This window comes from Bubalus kerabau, chromosome 8, assembly GCF_029407905.1.
Source record: "Bubalus kerabau isolate K-KA32 ecotype Philippines breed swamp buffalo chromosome 8, PCC_UOA_SB_1v2, whole genome shotgun sequence".
NCBI lineage: Eukaryota > Metazoa > Chordata > Mammalia > Artiodactyla > Bovidae > Bubalus > Bubalus kerabau.
The window spans coordinates 58,974,943-58,990,425 of record NC_073631.1 but is presented as its reverse complement, the minus strand read 5'-3'; the positions used below and the strand labels follow the sequence as shown (position 1 = coordinate 58,990,425).

The 15,483-nt window shown below is 41.7% G+C and overlaps 2 protein-coding genes across 3 annotated transcripts in view; one reads left to right on the top strand and one right to left on the bottom strand.

Moving 5' to 3' along the window:
* Window positions 1-15,483, top strand: part of LSMEM1 (leucine rich single-pass membrane protein 1) — a 193,817-nt gene that overhangs the window by 119,413 nt on the left and 58,921 nt on the right. The window contains exon 5 of one of the 2 annotated variants that reach the window (XR_008717854.1): window positions 12,771-13,018. The exons of the other annotated variant lie outside the window; for it this stretch is intronic. The gene's annotated coding sequence lies outside the window, so the exon portion shown is untranslated. The remainder of the gene's footprint in view (window positions 1-12,770; window positions 13,019-15,483) is intronic. 2 annotated transcript variants of the gene reach the window in all.
* Window positions 10,548-11,754, bottom strand: LOC129659191 (methylosome subunit pICln-like). Its single transcript, XM_055590345.1, has one exon. The coding sequence runs from the start codon at window positions 11,739-11,741 to the stop codon at window positions 11,028-11,030; it is 714 nt and encodes a 237-aa protein (XP_055446320.1). The 5' UTR covers window positions 11,742-11,754; the 3' UTR covers window positions 10,548-11,027.

Genomic DNA, 15,483 nt, shown 5'->3' with positions numbered 1-15,483 from the left:
GATATGTGCCGGCTGAGATCTCATCCAGTAGGTTAAACATAGTGCCTAAGAATAACAAATGCTTGCATAGCATTTAGTATGTCCCAAGCATAAACAATGTTTACTCCACATCATAGCCCCACGAGGTAGACACTAGAGTCTGCCTTTCTGTCTTAATTCAGGAATAAAACAGATTCAAATAACATGGGGTAACCTCTTAATTGGGCTTGCCTGGTGACTCAGATGGTAAAGAATCCAGATGCAATGTGGGAGACCTGGGTTGGGAACATTCGATCTCTGGATTGGGACAATCCCTTGGAGGAGGGAACAGCAACCATTCTTGCCTGGAGAATCTCCATGGACAGATGAGCCTGGCAGGGTACAGTCCATGGGGTAGCAAAGAATCGGACACGACTGAGCAACTAAGCACACACCCTCTTAATTAATTCCATTTTAGGGATGAAGAAACTGAAGCACACAGAGGTTAGTGACTTGCCCAAGGTCACATGGTTGGAGAATTCATGGTTCAAATCCAGGTAGTATGGCTTTAGAATCTGTGCTCTTAACTACTGCACTACTCCCTCCCCACCAACCTCAGTAACTGCTTGCTATTAAATTTCCAATACTTGTTTCATCCCACTTGACTTATCCTGCCTTAAGACCTCAGAATCGTCCTGCCTTGGAATTGGCCATACCTTTGAATGAAAAGTGAAAGAAAAGTGAAAGTGAAGTCACTCAGATGTGTGCGACTCTTTGCGACCCTGTGGACTGTAGTCTACCAGGCTTTTCTGTCCATGGGATTCTCCAGGCAAGAATACTGGAGTGGGTTACCATTTCCTTTCCCAGGGGATCTTCCTGACCCAGGAATCGAACCCAGGTCTCCCGCATTGGAGGCAGACGCTTTAACCTCTGAGCCACCAGGGAATCCCTTTGAATCTACAAGGGGATTTTAAATAGAACAGTATGTATCTCTATCTAGAAGGTTTGTGATTGTTGCCCTGTGGCTACTGTACACTTTATTTGGAGAAGCGGGGGCAGGGTGGTGAGGAGGGGAGAGAACTTTGCTGCTCCTTTGCCTTTAGGGTTACTTTTCTACTTTGACAATGGGTTATGTGAACTGATATCCTGAGGGCAAAATAATGGTCATTCCTTGACCTTCAGTCTTTTTGAGTGTTGTGGTTCATGATTCCTAGCTGTTTAGCTTGTTGGCCTGGGTTCTGACTCCCCAGCATTGTCCCAAATTTTGGTCTCTTAGACTTTTTATTTCTTCCTTTATATGATTTCTTCTACAGCAGAGATCCTCAACCTGGGATCATGTATCCTTAACGCTTTGGCTAGAGATGGGGAAGCCTGTGAAATTCTTAAATTGTATACAGACTTCTATGGATATGTGTCTGGAGGTATTTCTTTTTTTTCAAGATGGAGAGAGCCTGTATTTTATTAAATTCTCAGAGGCATTTCTAGCTATGAAACCAACCTAATTTTATAATCTGCTCATTTTTAATCTATTATGTGTATATTAAGTAAACTGCCTTAAATTATTTTTAGAAAGGTATATGATAAAAATATAAAATCATAACTTATTTGAAGGATTCATCATTAATTTTTTGTGTCAAACAGACTCTAATGTTGTGCTATGGTTTACATTAACCATCTATACCCAAATATAACTTCTCCATTCATTTTTGGGAATGTTTAAAGTGATTGTGATCCAAGATGATATCAATCTATTAGCAACTGTGTTCTACCTGAGGAAAATGGTAGAAAAAGATGGGAGAGAAAGAGCCTAGGAAGATGACATAGATTTTGAAGGAAGGGCTTCCCTGATAGCTCAGTTGGTAAAGAATCGGCCTGCAATGCAGGAGACCCTGGTTGCATTCCTGGGTTGGGAAGATCCACTGGAGAAGGGATAGGCTACCCACTCCAGTATTCTGGCCAGGAGAATTTCAAGGACTCTAGAGTCCATGGGGTCACAGAGAGTCAGACACGACTGAGCAACTTACACACACACAGGTTACAGTTGAAGGAAGGAGTGATACCACTTCTGAAAAGAAAGGATGGAGATAAAGAGAGATTCTAACATGGACAGAAGGTGAGATGAAGGAATACACAAGTGATGGCTCAATATTTCCAGGAAAAAAAGAAGGCGAAGATTTGAAGTATGTGTAAAAAATTAAAAAAGGAACTGGGTTTAGTTCATATATATATACACACACACACACACACACACACACACACATATACACACCCTATTGAAATGATGAGAAGACTCAATAAAAGAGTAACAAAAGAAAAAAGTTAGGCTGTCAGTTCAACAGTTCAGCAAACTTCTGTGAACATTACCACGATAAGATGCTCTGTAGGCACAGGGTCAGAGAAGATACAGTCCCTTTTCTGTGGGTGTCTTGCTTAACACAAAGGCTACCACCAGGGCCTAGTTGGAAGCAAGTGAGAGTGAAATATTAGCATAAACCCATGGCAATCTTCAACAATGTTTGTTGGATTTGGGAGGAGAGGAAGTTGAGTTAAAGTCTTGAAGTTTCAGGTTTACTTACTGACCTTATGATATGAGTGTTCCAGGCAATAACGATCTTTGTGAACAGGCCATTAGACTAGGAAAGATGTATAGACTAAGGGAAAACACTGTTCCTGTGTGGAGGGAATGGAATAGGTGTCCAGAAAGATGGTGCTGCTTTGCTGGGGACCATCAAATTAGAGATCTGCTAAGTGATAAGAGGCCCCACAGTTAGGTCCTAGTGGTGGGTCACTGAGACAGTGTGGAGGGATGCTGATGACCAAGAAGTGTTCTAAAGATGTAATAAAAGGGCTTGCGCATGTCATAAGGGCTTGCGCATGTCATAATATAATCTAAAGAAATAGGAAGCACACAGGGGTTGCCCCCATAAATCTGAGACCTAGACATGTAAGGTCCTGCTCTTGTGTAAAGATCTCTCAGTACAGGAATACTGATTCTAGAATCATCTCCATTATATTGGTTTATCTTTCTAAGGCAGTTGTTTCCAAGCTGCCATGAAGATTCATTACCTTTTCTTGGCTCTTCTTTTCTCTGGCCTCTTATCTGCTGCAGGTAAGGTTTTAGCCATAATAAGGGAAGAGCTTCCCACATAATACGGGAGGAGCCGACACAGATGAGAAGTCTGTGAAATGACACAAAAACCATCCATCGCCAATGGTAGTCAGTAGATGCTCAGTGAATATTTTGAATGATTCAATCATTGTTTCTTTACAGATAACCCCTTGAGAATAGAATAGAATTTGGAGAATTCTAAGATTCCCTTTCTTTTTGATACCAAATTACTTATTTCAGCTATGAGGTAGAATCTTATTTCCAAGGGGAAATCTTAAAAAGAATGACTTTGAGACCTTTAATCCAGGGTCTTCTGACTCCCAGTACACCATACACATTTCACTAACACTGCTGCATTTTTCTGCCTATCTTAAGGAAGGTACAAACGGCGTCCATTGCACAGACTTCTATTGTGTGTCTAAAATGTGTTAATCCGTGTAAAGGACCTTTAAGAAGTACTTGACAGCACTTAAGAAATGTTAACTATTATTATCATTACTACAGTTTTTACCTCTTTAGTTGATTCCCTTTAGTAATTTTTCCTTTCAGTTCAGAATATCCTCAGTCAGGATGAGCTCAGAAAAATATGTGACTTTATTGTTCATCTTTAGAACTTCAAGTGCCCATAAGATGATAAGGGGTTGATAGGACTAAGAATGGAAAGCAAGGGATGGAGGAGAGAAATAGTATCAGGAAAATGGAAACATAGATGGTACTAAGGTTAAAAGTGGGAGGAACATCAGTGTTGGCACTGGGGATTGGACTGATAGATTTAGAAAGTTTTGGTGCCATTAATAGCAATGAAAATGCAGGGACAGGGAGCTGGTTGGGAAGGAAGCCAGTTAAAATGATTTTAGAAATGATTACTTTCAAGTGACAGTAAGACATCCAAGTGGAAATAATCTACTAGACAGACAAGTGGAGATACGAAACAAGGAGAAAGCTTGTGGCTAAAGATAAACATTGTGGGACCTACCCAAGGGTACGACAGTTGCGGTTACGTGAATAGGCCACTACTTCAAGGGTACTTCTCCTCTCTCCTCTTTCTGGCAGGCATGTTGTATTCTGGGCATGGTGAGATGACAAACACTGTGTATTAGCGGAGGACAAAGGCCGTGCCAGAAACCAGCATTCTCTTTTTCTTTATCCTCCTCTCCCTCTCCTGTCTACTTTTCTTGCGTTCACTTTGCTTTTCTCTATTTTTCCTGGTCTTGTACTATAAGGAAGTTTGTAAGTTGCATACAGTAAGTGTTCTAAGGCTAAGTAATTAGGAAGAAGATTCTGGCAGAGGAAAATGAGCTTAGTAAAAAGTGATTTGGAGCAGTGATGATATTGTGTTCCAAAATGATCCCTGGGGGAGGCAGCTGAAAGTGGAGGAGAGAGGAAGTTGATGTGCGTTTCAATTAGGAATGGAGTAGTTCCTCCTGAGACCCCTCACCTCTTCTCTTCCTGTTGTTCTCACTTGCCTGGAATGGCAGGACATCCAGCATGGCATGTCTACTATTGGCCATTCTCCTGGGATCATCCTATGTTGCTGAGATTCAGTCCAAAGGGAGGGTGATCAGTCTTCTATACCTAGTCAGGAGACATGTAGTGTCAGTCTGTTCCTTCTGAACTGTATTTTTAAAATCTAATTAAAAATTATTTTGTTCCCATGGGCCATTGTTACTGGTAATTCCACAAGTCTTTATATTTGAAGTCTCTGCTAGAACTTGGTGAAGTATCTGCAAATCAGTGTGGTCTCCTGTTTTAGCTTATATGTTTATAAATCTGCTTAATTTCAGGAACTGAAGATGATCATGTCCTCTCTAGTTTTCTGGAGTGTAAAAATCAGACACTGTGTGATTCTTCAGATGAAAAAGAAAACTGCTCTTACGCTAACAAGGAGGTTGGAATATGTGTCTTGCATCTTAGAAAGCATGGAAAGCGAATAGTCATGAAGAAATAGAAAATTAGGAAGACAAATCAATCAACTCCCTTGTCTCATTAAAAAATAAAGTCAGTCTTCCTTTCTCTTTTTGTTACACATTTACTGAAAGTTTAGACAAAAGTTGATCAAGGAATAATGAGAGAGGACATTTTCTCTTTAGTTCCAACAGATCAAAGAGTATACGTTACGAAAACAAAAAAAGCCCGGTTCTGTCTGAATTGGGGTGAAAAGCTTAAGGGAGTGTGAGAGGCAGTAGAAAGGACCTGAAGAGGCATTTATACTGTGTGTATGAGATACAGAAAGGGTACATGGGGACAGGTCATTAAATTTTACTGTAGATTGTGAAGTCTTCCATACCTGCTTTGCAGATTTTGGTAAAGTCTTAAGTTGCTTTTAAAAAAATTATTTATTTATATTTGGCTGCATCGGGTCTTCGTTGCTTCGTGCGGGCTTCTTCTTGCAGTGGCTTCTCTTGTTGCGGAGCAGTCGCTAAGCCCACAGGCTTCCTGTAGGTGCAGCAAGTGGGCTCAGTGGTTGTGGCTCCCTAGCTCTAGAGTGTAGGCTCAGTAGTTGTAGCGCTTGGGCTTAGTTGGTCGGTGGCAAGTGGAATCTTCCCAGACCAAGGATGGAAGCTGTGTCCCCTGCATTGGCAGGCCAATTCTTATCCACTGTGCCACTAGGGAAGTCCTTAACTTGCTTAATGTTTATTTTTGGCTCAAACTCTTTAACTGTAATTAACATGTTAATGTTTGTATCATAACCTGTGATTCCTTTCCCTGGCTTTTTATGCCAAATACCCAAACACCACCAGGGCCTGCTAAAGTAGGAAAGTGATTCTTTGAACCCTGTTCCTTCATGCCTATTGGTGCCTATGTTGCCCATTGTATCTGTAGCAAATATAATCCCCGCTTGGCGTGTTAGACAGAGCTGTCCTCCCCAACCACCCAAGTTCTGATTCCAGTACATTAGCTTCCCTCTGAAACGGCTGTCTTAGCCTTTCAGAAAAAAATGTGACTGAACACATCCAATTTGGGTGAAAAAGACCAACTGCATCTTAAATAGAAAGCTTAGCGCTTATAGGTGAATTTTAAGACTGTACAACTACAGTGAAGAATTTCAAGCAAACATGAGTTTATCAGTCGAAGTTCTGGCTGGAAACAAACTCACCATTCAAAGAGGTTCCCAAAGGTCTGGGCGGGGCTCCCGTCCTCCACCAGCGCCCTGTGGCGGTGGGGGCGGGGAGGGGGAGTGGCTTAGCAACTTGCGCAGAAGCCTTTCCCTGGTGCTCTGCATCTAGAGGCTCACAGGGAGCAAGGGAGAAGCCGTTCTTGGACGCAAGCACAGCAATATAAGCGAGAAGCACAGGTAAAAATTAACAAGGAAACAACAGTAATTTGTCTCATTATTAATAGAAAAGTGGGCAGCAGTAGGCCAATAAGTGGAAATATTGGTCCGGATGTGCTTCAAGGAGAGAGTTTTTGTTCAAAGAATTTAGGGTAGCCCCCGCAGGCTCTGCCTTTTGAGTCTAGGTGGCCTCCTAGAGGGGCACCGTCCTTTCTCAGGGTCTGCCCCTCCCCTTCTCCCCAAATGAATTGTCCTCAGGGTCCCTCTGTGACGTTGATAAAGGTGCCCAGGAGGGAGATGTGACAGTGACTCCCTTCCATTCGCATTCTCAGTCTTCTCTGCTCTGGCTGCCCTCAGGCCCAGCCCCAGGGCGTCAGAAGTCCTGGTCTAGCTGGTCCTCAGCGGAACAGTGGGCGAGGCAGTCCCAGCTGTAGAACGCAGCCCTCCCGGCACTATGCAGGGCTCTGACCAGTGAGTGCAAGTGCTCCTGGATGAAGGTAACTGCACTGGGCTAGTGGGGCTGCGGTGGGAAGGCCAGGTTCCAGATGCTGTCAGCGGCCAAGGCTGAGCCGGGCTCTTCTGTTCCAGTTCCCACAAAGCCCTCCTTGCCCTGTGGGTCATTGAGATTATAGCCCAGTTCCCAGTGTCCTGAGAAACATGGATGTATCAAAAACATGTAAAATGTACTGTTCAGATTTTGGCTGCTATAAGTGCATCATTTTCTGGTTTCTAGACTAGTCTCTGGAGAAGGCAATGGCACCCCACTCCAGTACTCTTGCCCGGAGAATCCCATGGGCGGAGGAGCCTGGTAGGCTGCAGTCCATGGGGTCGCTAAGAGTCGGACACAACTGAGTGAGTTCACTTTCACTTTTCACTTTCATGCATTGGAGAAGGAAATGGCAACCCACTCCAGTGTTCTTGCCTGGAGAATCCCAGGGACGGGGGAGCCTCGTGGGCTGCCGTCTATGGGGTCGCACAGAGTCGGACACGACTGAAGCGACTTAGCAGAAGCATACTGGTCTCTGCAGCTGCATCCCCACCTCCCTAAATGTAAAGAGGTGGTTGCTCTAGTTTTCCAGGTGGCCTCCCAGCCTCAGGCTTGCTCTCACATTTATTCCTCATTGTCCACCAAAAAGGGGTGTGCATGTGCGTTTGTGTGTGTGTGTGTGACTTATAGTCTCTGGGAAATGAGTGCCAGAAATTCCCCTGCACCTTACTTTTGCTTTGGCAAACCAGGCCACACCAAAATTGCAGTCCTTGAGTCAGAGGGGCCAACAAATTAGAAAGGATGGACTGCTACTCCTATGTGGCTATGTTGTAAGCTGGATGGAGTTGTAAATGGTAGGGTTCCTCACCTCCACTCCCTCTAAACAAGCAAGCAAACAAGTAAAAATGAAAAGCAATGGCAGAGACAGCCAGGCAAATGGTGATAATTAGCACTGATAGTACTTCTTCAATTACCTATGTGAGGTAGGTAGTATTTGTCACTAGTGTACAGATGAAGAAACTGAGGCAGCTGAGAGGTTAAAGAACCTGCAGTTTCCAAGGTGTGAGGCCAGGATTCAAATCCAAGCAGAAACTTGAACTCATTCTCCAGACAAAGCAACTGGAAGCAATGTATCATGATAACTCCTGGAAGAAGTTCATTGGAGGCAAAGCTGACTAGCATGAGTGAATTAAAAGTTGTGGGTCCTTCAATTTCTGTACTAGGGGATGTGTTAACCTTTTAAATGCAGCAGTACGGAGCTGGAGACAGCAAAAGAATCTGCAGGTATTAAACAGGGAAGAAACCAATTTTAAACCAGAAAAATTACTTTATAATATCTTGAAATGTAATACAAGGGCTGCAATCTCTTTTAAGAAAAGTAATTATGTATATTAATATCAGAAAGATATCATTTGAAATAAACCCTGATCTAGTCACATTAAGACTAGACAGTGAAGCCAAAAGTTCTTATTGCTCTTAAAATAAGGCTCTGCCATGGTTATTATAAGGGTGACCATCAAATGCTAGAATTTAATATGACTAAGCTAGATAATGTATTAAATTTTTTCCTTCAAGTTTTAGGTTTTTGAATATTACAGTGAACTGCTGAACATTCTAAACCAAGTAGAAATATACCAGATACCCAACTCTGATATTCCTTTGGCCCAACTGGTAATTTTTAACTTTCTTACCAAAGAGTGTTATTTTGGGTGGTGATAAGATGATTCTTGAAAATAGAGTTGAATTTCTGCAATGAAAAGTGTAAACTGTGTATTATGATTTTCATCACTGAGTTTTGTTTATTATTATTATTATTCTAAGAAGTACTTGGCTGTGAATACAAACTAGGGTTTTGTTTGTTTGTTTGTTTGTGATTCAGAACAACTAGTGAGACTGGATCAGTGTCATCATTAGGCCTTTGTTAAATAAATATTTATGCAGCCTCATTCCGTTGGATTTGCCTTTGCAAAGAATAGAAAAAGTAAAAACTAAAGTAGTAGATAGAAAAGCCTGATCTATCCGCTCTGCTCAAAGAGTGTACAACCTAATGAGGCTGATAAATAGACAAACTTTGTAGTGTTGAGATCACCAATTTTCCAGAGCAGTGCTTATCAACAGGGTCTGCACATTAGACCCACCTGGGGAACTTATTAAAAAAGCTTATAAGAAGTTCAGATGCCCTGGTGTACATCAGAATCTCTGGAGATGTCACCCAGGTTGTGCAATTTCAATGGGCAGTGAAGTTGGAGCAGTTAGCATATCTATGAAAGTGTTAGCCACTCAGTTGTGTCCAACTCTTTGCAATCCCATGGAAGGGGAAGCCCACAGGCTGCTCTGTCCATGGAATTCTCAATACTGGAATGGGCAGCCATTCCCTTCACCAGGAGATCTTCACAACCCAGAGATCGAACCTGGGTCTCCCACATTGCAGGCAGAGTCTTTACTGCCTGAGCTGCCAACTGTAGCACCTTGTTAATGAATTTCATTCTTTTAAAACTTGAGAAAAGCCTTTTAAACATGAGCCTGAATTTAAAACACAGGTAAATTTTAACATGGGGATCACAGAAGCAAGTGTGGGGTTCTTTTAATACTTTTTTTTTGACTACAAGAGGGAATAACTAGGAACTAAGATGGTGTGACTTGCAGGCAAGAAAGCAATGTGTAAAAAGATTCTTAATTAATTGTGATACTTTGAAACCCAATGCCTTAGATCAGGGGAAGGAAAACATCTGAGAAAAACTTGATTCATGGCAGTGTCTGAACATGGCATGCTCATCACTATGACTTGAAACCTGAATGTGAAAAGAAGTCTCATCAAACCCTGTTGTCTTTCTTGCGGAGACACTAAGATGGCTGATTTTACAAGCACTCACTGGTTTTGGTTTTTTTTTTTTTTTTTTGGCTCTAGATGATTTTCATTTATTCACATATTCAGACTTAAATAACTCTTCTGATTAACTTATTTTCTTTTTCTTAAAGATATTGAAGAGGTAGAACTAAAGCTCTGCCAAGTGCTTGAATGTGTACTTTGAGAGCTTTATCGGGGGATCTTCTGTGATGATGCCCTTAATTTTGCCAACCCACACTTCTCTTAGCATCTGAGTGGTACTCCTCCTCCTTAGAAAGCCACCCACTTATTCTGAGCTCAATAGCAGAGATGGAGTTTTTGTACTTAAGAGCCAAGATTGGTTTTCAAAAGCTCTGTGAAACAAGCTATAACAAAGCAGAAATTAGCCCCAAGGCATTTTCCCCAATAAGTCTCTTCCAGTCCTCCTACCACCAAATTGAGTTTAGAAAACTTTAACAAATCATTGTCTAAGCCATTAGTTACTAAAAATTATTAGTTGGAGATTTTGAATGCCTCACTTTTATTAAATACCATAAATTTTGTTGGTTTCGTGTTTTTTTTTTTTTTTTAGAAAACCTAAATTTATTTATTAAGCTATCACAAAGACAAAACAATTTTCTGAAATACTTTGAGAACTTCATCCCAATTCTGCTTGTTCTTTTACAGAAACTGACCTGAGAGGCTGGCAATGAAAGGATACAACCTAAGCGGTTATAACAGAACAGACTGATGAAACATGGTGAAAGGAGCAAAGGCTAGGCAGGAGCATTTGTGTTAGTGGTAATACATGTGGCTGGGCTGTTTCTGAAGAGGCTCCCTAGAGTTAACTGACTTGGGTCCCCAGTTAGTAAAAAGACCTTTATCTCTGTGGAAAGTGCAGAGATTAGGATTTCTCCGAGACCTCTGTTTTTCTTTTTTAAGGAGTTAAGGGTATCCTTAGGCCCTAAGGAGTATAGCTTAGATTCAGCCTCTCTTTCCCACGCAGTCTACCTACACCTTCAAACGCCAGCGCATTTCCACCACGTAGTCCTGCTAGGTTTTGAGGATGCATATAGTGAAGGTGGGAATCATAGGCCTACTCAGAGGGTACACCTAGACACAACAGTTTGGGATAAATCATAAACTACAAATACCCTTCTGGTTAAGTTAATTCACCTTTGTTAATAAAGGTCATAGTTTCTTGTGCTGGTGACAGCTTCTTGTCTCAGTATACTCTGTCTCAAGAAAGAACTGGTTCAGGTAAGTTTTGGAGAAAGAACAAGACTTTCATCAACACCCACTCCACAGTGGAAGAGGCACCAAGTTCTCTCCTACAGTTATGAGCAGAATCCTAAAGCAGCATCCACCATTTTCAGTGATCAACATCTGCATCCTCAAACTGTCCAGCAACTGTTGGTGTAGTATCTACCTCCATCCCATCTTCATAATCTCTTATTGAATCTTCTGTCCGGACTCCAGCCATGTTATACTGGCTGCTCACAGACTGAGAAAGCATTCCTTCCAATCTCTCCAGTGTGGCTTGGCCTTCTGCTGTTAAATAGGATAATCCTTCTTCATAGGTATAAAATGTAGGGATGTCCCCCTGCCCTTGTTCATGGGCTTCCACATCATATTCGTCTCCATTGTAATCATCTGAATCTTCATCCTCAGGATCTGGATGCAAAGCCTGGCATTCACACATTGCAGTGAACATTGCCTCCAATGCTGATTTATCACTAGGCACAAATCTGAATTCAGAAATAGGTTCAATGTCATCATCGCTATCTTCCTCTTCTTCATCAGCAACCGATTCTTTTGATTCTTCTCCAAATTTGGCATTCACCATAACATACAGATGCTCTCGTGGATAGGCATTTAGGTCCCTGGATACTGCATGCAAACTAATGGTGGGGTATTCCAGGGAGAATCCTAATCCAGAACCATCTAACCAAGACAGGCGGCTTTCAGCGATGTAAAGGGTGCCGGTGCCGAGGCCCTTCCCGTTCAGCACAGCCTCGATGTCTGGTTGCTGCTGCCGTAGGCCCTCAGCCGACCCAGGCGGCGGGAAACTTCTGAGGAAGCTCATTACTGCGAGGAGCGCTGAGACACCGGCTGGTTTCGTGTTTTAAGAAAGAATAACAAGCCCATTTAAATTTATCAGGTAGCACATATTTAGAGGAATTTTTTTTATCTGTACTAAAGCTGTAGTTTCAGACAGTGAAATTCAACCTGTTTGCAAATAATTGGTTTCCACAAATGTTATTCTGAGTATATATTGGCAGTGATATCTGAAGGAAATACTTTAAAACAATAAAAATGGAAATTGTCATGCTTAAATAAAAAGTTATTAGCCAAAATTATTTTAGAATATATTACCCAAACCATCTTGGGCCTGACCACCATTTGAATACATATTCATACTTGAAAAAATCCTGCTTGTTGAATTGTTGGATTGTTGGTCAGATTTAGAATTCCTTGCAACCTGGCTTTCTATTCCTCACAGTGATAAGGGACATTATTCAGAGATCATGGTTGCCTTTCATGATACCTCAAAAAGTTAAGCTGTCACTTAGACATCTCTACCTTTTTTATGCATTGGGTGTAAGGCATATGCTAAATAGGTTAGCATGTTTAGAATTTACTTCTTGCACTTGTCATTTGTTATCAATTCCCATTTTACAGATGAGGAAACTAAGGCACAGAAATGTTCAATAGCTTTCTGAGGTCATAAAGTCAGCAAGTGGCCATGCTGAGATTTAAACATTGGTAGTTTGACCCCCCCTTAACCACAACAGAATACAAAAAAAAAAAAAAAAAAAAAGAGCCAAAGCTTTTGAGTCTAATAGCTTGAGAGAAGAGCAGTATTACTAATAAAAATTAAAGAACTAGAGAGATGATCTAGCCTGGATTCTTGGCAAAGGGAGAAGGAGGAAACAATTGATTTAATTTTGGTCATGTTAGAATGACATGATGTCAGAATATATAAATATCTGTCCTAGAGACAGATGTATGTGACTAGGGTAGAACCTGCACGGGGATGTGGATTGGAAAAATCTTTACAACAGAAAATGTAGGTTAATAGATGAGAAAGTAAGATTTTTTTTTTTTCCCCAAGAAAGTGAATATACAGAAAGAAGAGCAGAGGAGAAGGAGTTGAACTTTATGTTAAATGCAGAGTTAAAATGGGGCAAGTAGAAGAGAAGTTAGAAGCAATCATAAAAGGGGATGAAGAATGAGGATAGGACTAAGACCGCACCCACGAGAGACTTTCCCAAAAGATGAGCATGGGATATAAGTCTTTCAGAGAAACAGAGGAGAATGAAGAAATGCAGATTTGGTGACTTCCACAAACTATTATAAATAGTAAGTATCAGTAGCAGTGGATATTGCTACGCTTTATTTTGTCTTACTTTTTTAAAAATTTTATTTTGTTGCTGGTATCTGATTTAAAAAGATATCTTATTAAGGTAATAAGATATTAATAAGATATTTAAAATCCTATTGTTTTTGACAGGAAGAGTGAATGATTGCTTCTCTAAGTGTTTCTGAGTCAAGCCTTAGAAATCTTAGCCAGAACTTAAGCATCAGCAAAGTCAGAGAACCACATGAAGTTAGCAGTGAGAAGGCCCTCAGCAGTGCATCCTGGTTCATTTCATCTTATTGGTGGGAAAGTCGAGATACAGAGTGGTTGAGTGTCTCCCACCTGAGATGCTTTCTACAATGGGCCTGGAGGTCTGAGCCAGATCCAGGTCCCTCCTCTTTCTAATGTGTCTCCATGTGGCTTTGGAACAATAGGGAGAGTCAGTTTAAAGCCTTAGGCTCTCTTCTGACTAACTTATTCAGTCCTTCCTTGATTTCCACAGGGGACTGGTCCCCCACCCAATACCAAAATGCTTGACTGCTCAAATCTCTTATATAAAATGACATAGTGTTTGCTTATAATCTATGAACATCCTCCCATATATTTCAGATCATCTCCAGATTATTTATATTACATAATACAATGTAAATGCTATGTACATAGTTGTAAATACAGTATAGATCTGTGGGCATGGAAACTGCAGTTTCAGAGGGCGGACTGTACCTTGAATTGTGCCAGTGTCACAGAACAGAGGGAGACCCTAGACCAAAGGAAGAGATTTTTAAAGAACATCTTTCATTATTTTGAGCTGGGACTGAACCCACGTCTCCTGATTGGCAGGTGGCGGTAACTGACTGACAAAAACTTCCACGGTATCCAGGAACGTAGAGGAAATGTGTGTCTTAATTTCAAAGAAAAGCAATGCCAAAGAATGCTCAAACTACCACACAATTGCACTCATCTCACACGCTAGCAAAAGTAACGCTCAAAATTCTCCAAGCCAGGCTTCAACAGTATATGAACTGTGAACTTCCAGATGTTCAAGCTGGATTTAGAAAAGCCAGAGGAACCAGCAATGGCACCCCACTCCAGTACTCTTGCCTGGAAAATCCCATGGACAGCAGAGCCTGGTAGGCTGCAGTCCATGGGGTCGCTAAGAGTCAGACACGACTCAGCAACTTCACTTTCACTTTTCACTTTCATGCATTGGAGAAGGAAATGGCAACCCACTCCAGTGTTCTTGCCTGGAGAATCCCAGGGACGGGGGAGCCTGGTGGGCTACCATCTATGGCGTCGCACTGAGTTGGACACGACTAAAGCGACTCAGCAGCAGCAGCAGCAGAGGAACCAGAGATCTAATCGCCATCATCCGTTGGATCATTTAAAAAGTAAGAGAATACCAGAAAAACACCTACTTCTGCTTTATTGACTACGCCAAAGCCTTTGACTGTGTGGATCACAACACACTGAGGAAAATTCTGAAAGAGATGGGAATACCAGACCACTTTATCTGCCTCTTAAGAAATCTGTATGCATGTCAAGAAGCAACAGTTAGAACTGGACATGGAACAGCAGTCTGGTTCCAAATCAGGAGAGGAGTATGTCAAGACTATATATTGTCACCCTGCTTATTTAACTTATATGCAGAGTACATCATGAGAAACTCTGGGCTGGATGAAGCACAAGCTGGAATCAAGTTTGCCAGGAGAAATACCAATAACCTCAGATATGCAGATGACACCACCCTTATGGCAGAAAGCAAAGAAAAACTAAAGAGCCTCATGATGAAAGTGAAAGAGGAGAGTGAAAAAGTTGGCTTAAAGCTCAACATTCAGAAAACTAAGATCATGACATCCAGTCTCATCACTTCATGGCAAATGATGGGGAAGCAATGGGAACAGTGAGAGACTTTATTTTTTGGGGGCTCCAAAATCACTGCAGATGGTGACTGCAGCCATGAAATTAAAAGACACTTGTTCCTTGGAAGGAAAGCTATGACCAACCTAGACAGCATATTAAATAGCAAAGATATTACTTTGCTAACAAAGGTCCATCTAGTCAAAGCTATGATTTTTCCAGTAGTCATGTATGGATGTGAGAGTTGGACTATAAAGAAAGCTGAGTGCCAAAGAATTAATGCTTTTGCACTGTGGTGTTGGAGAAGACTCTTGAGAGTCCCTTGGACTGCAAGGAGATTCAACCAGTTCATCCTAAAGGAAATTAGTCCTGAACATTATTGGAAGGACTGATATTGAAGCTGAAACTCCAATACCTTGGCCACCTGATGTGAAGAACTGACTCATTGGAAAAGACCCTGATGCTGGGAAAGACTGAAGGCAGGACAAGGGGATGACAGAGGATGAGATGGCTGGATGGCATCACCGACGTGATGGGCATGAATTTGAGTAAACTCTGGGAGTTGGTGACGGATAGGGAGGCCTGATGTGCTGCAGTCCATGGGGTTGCA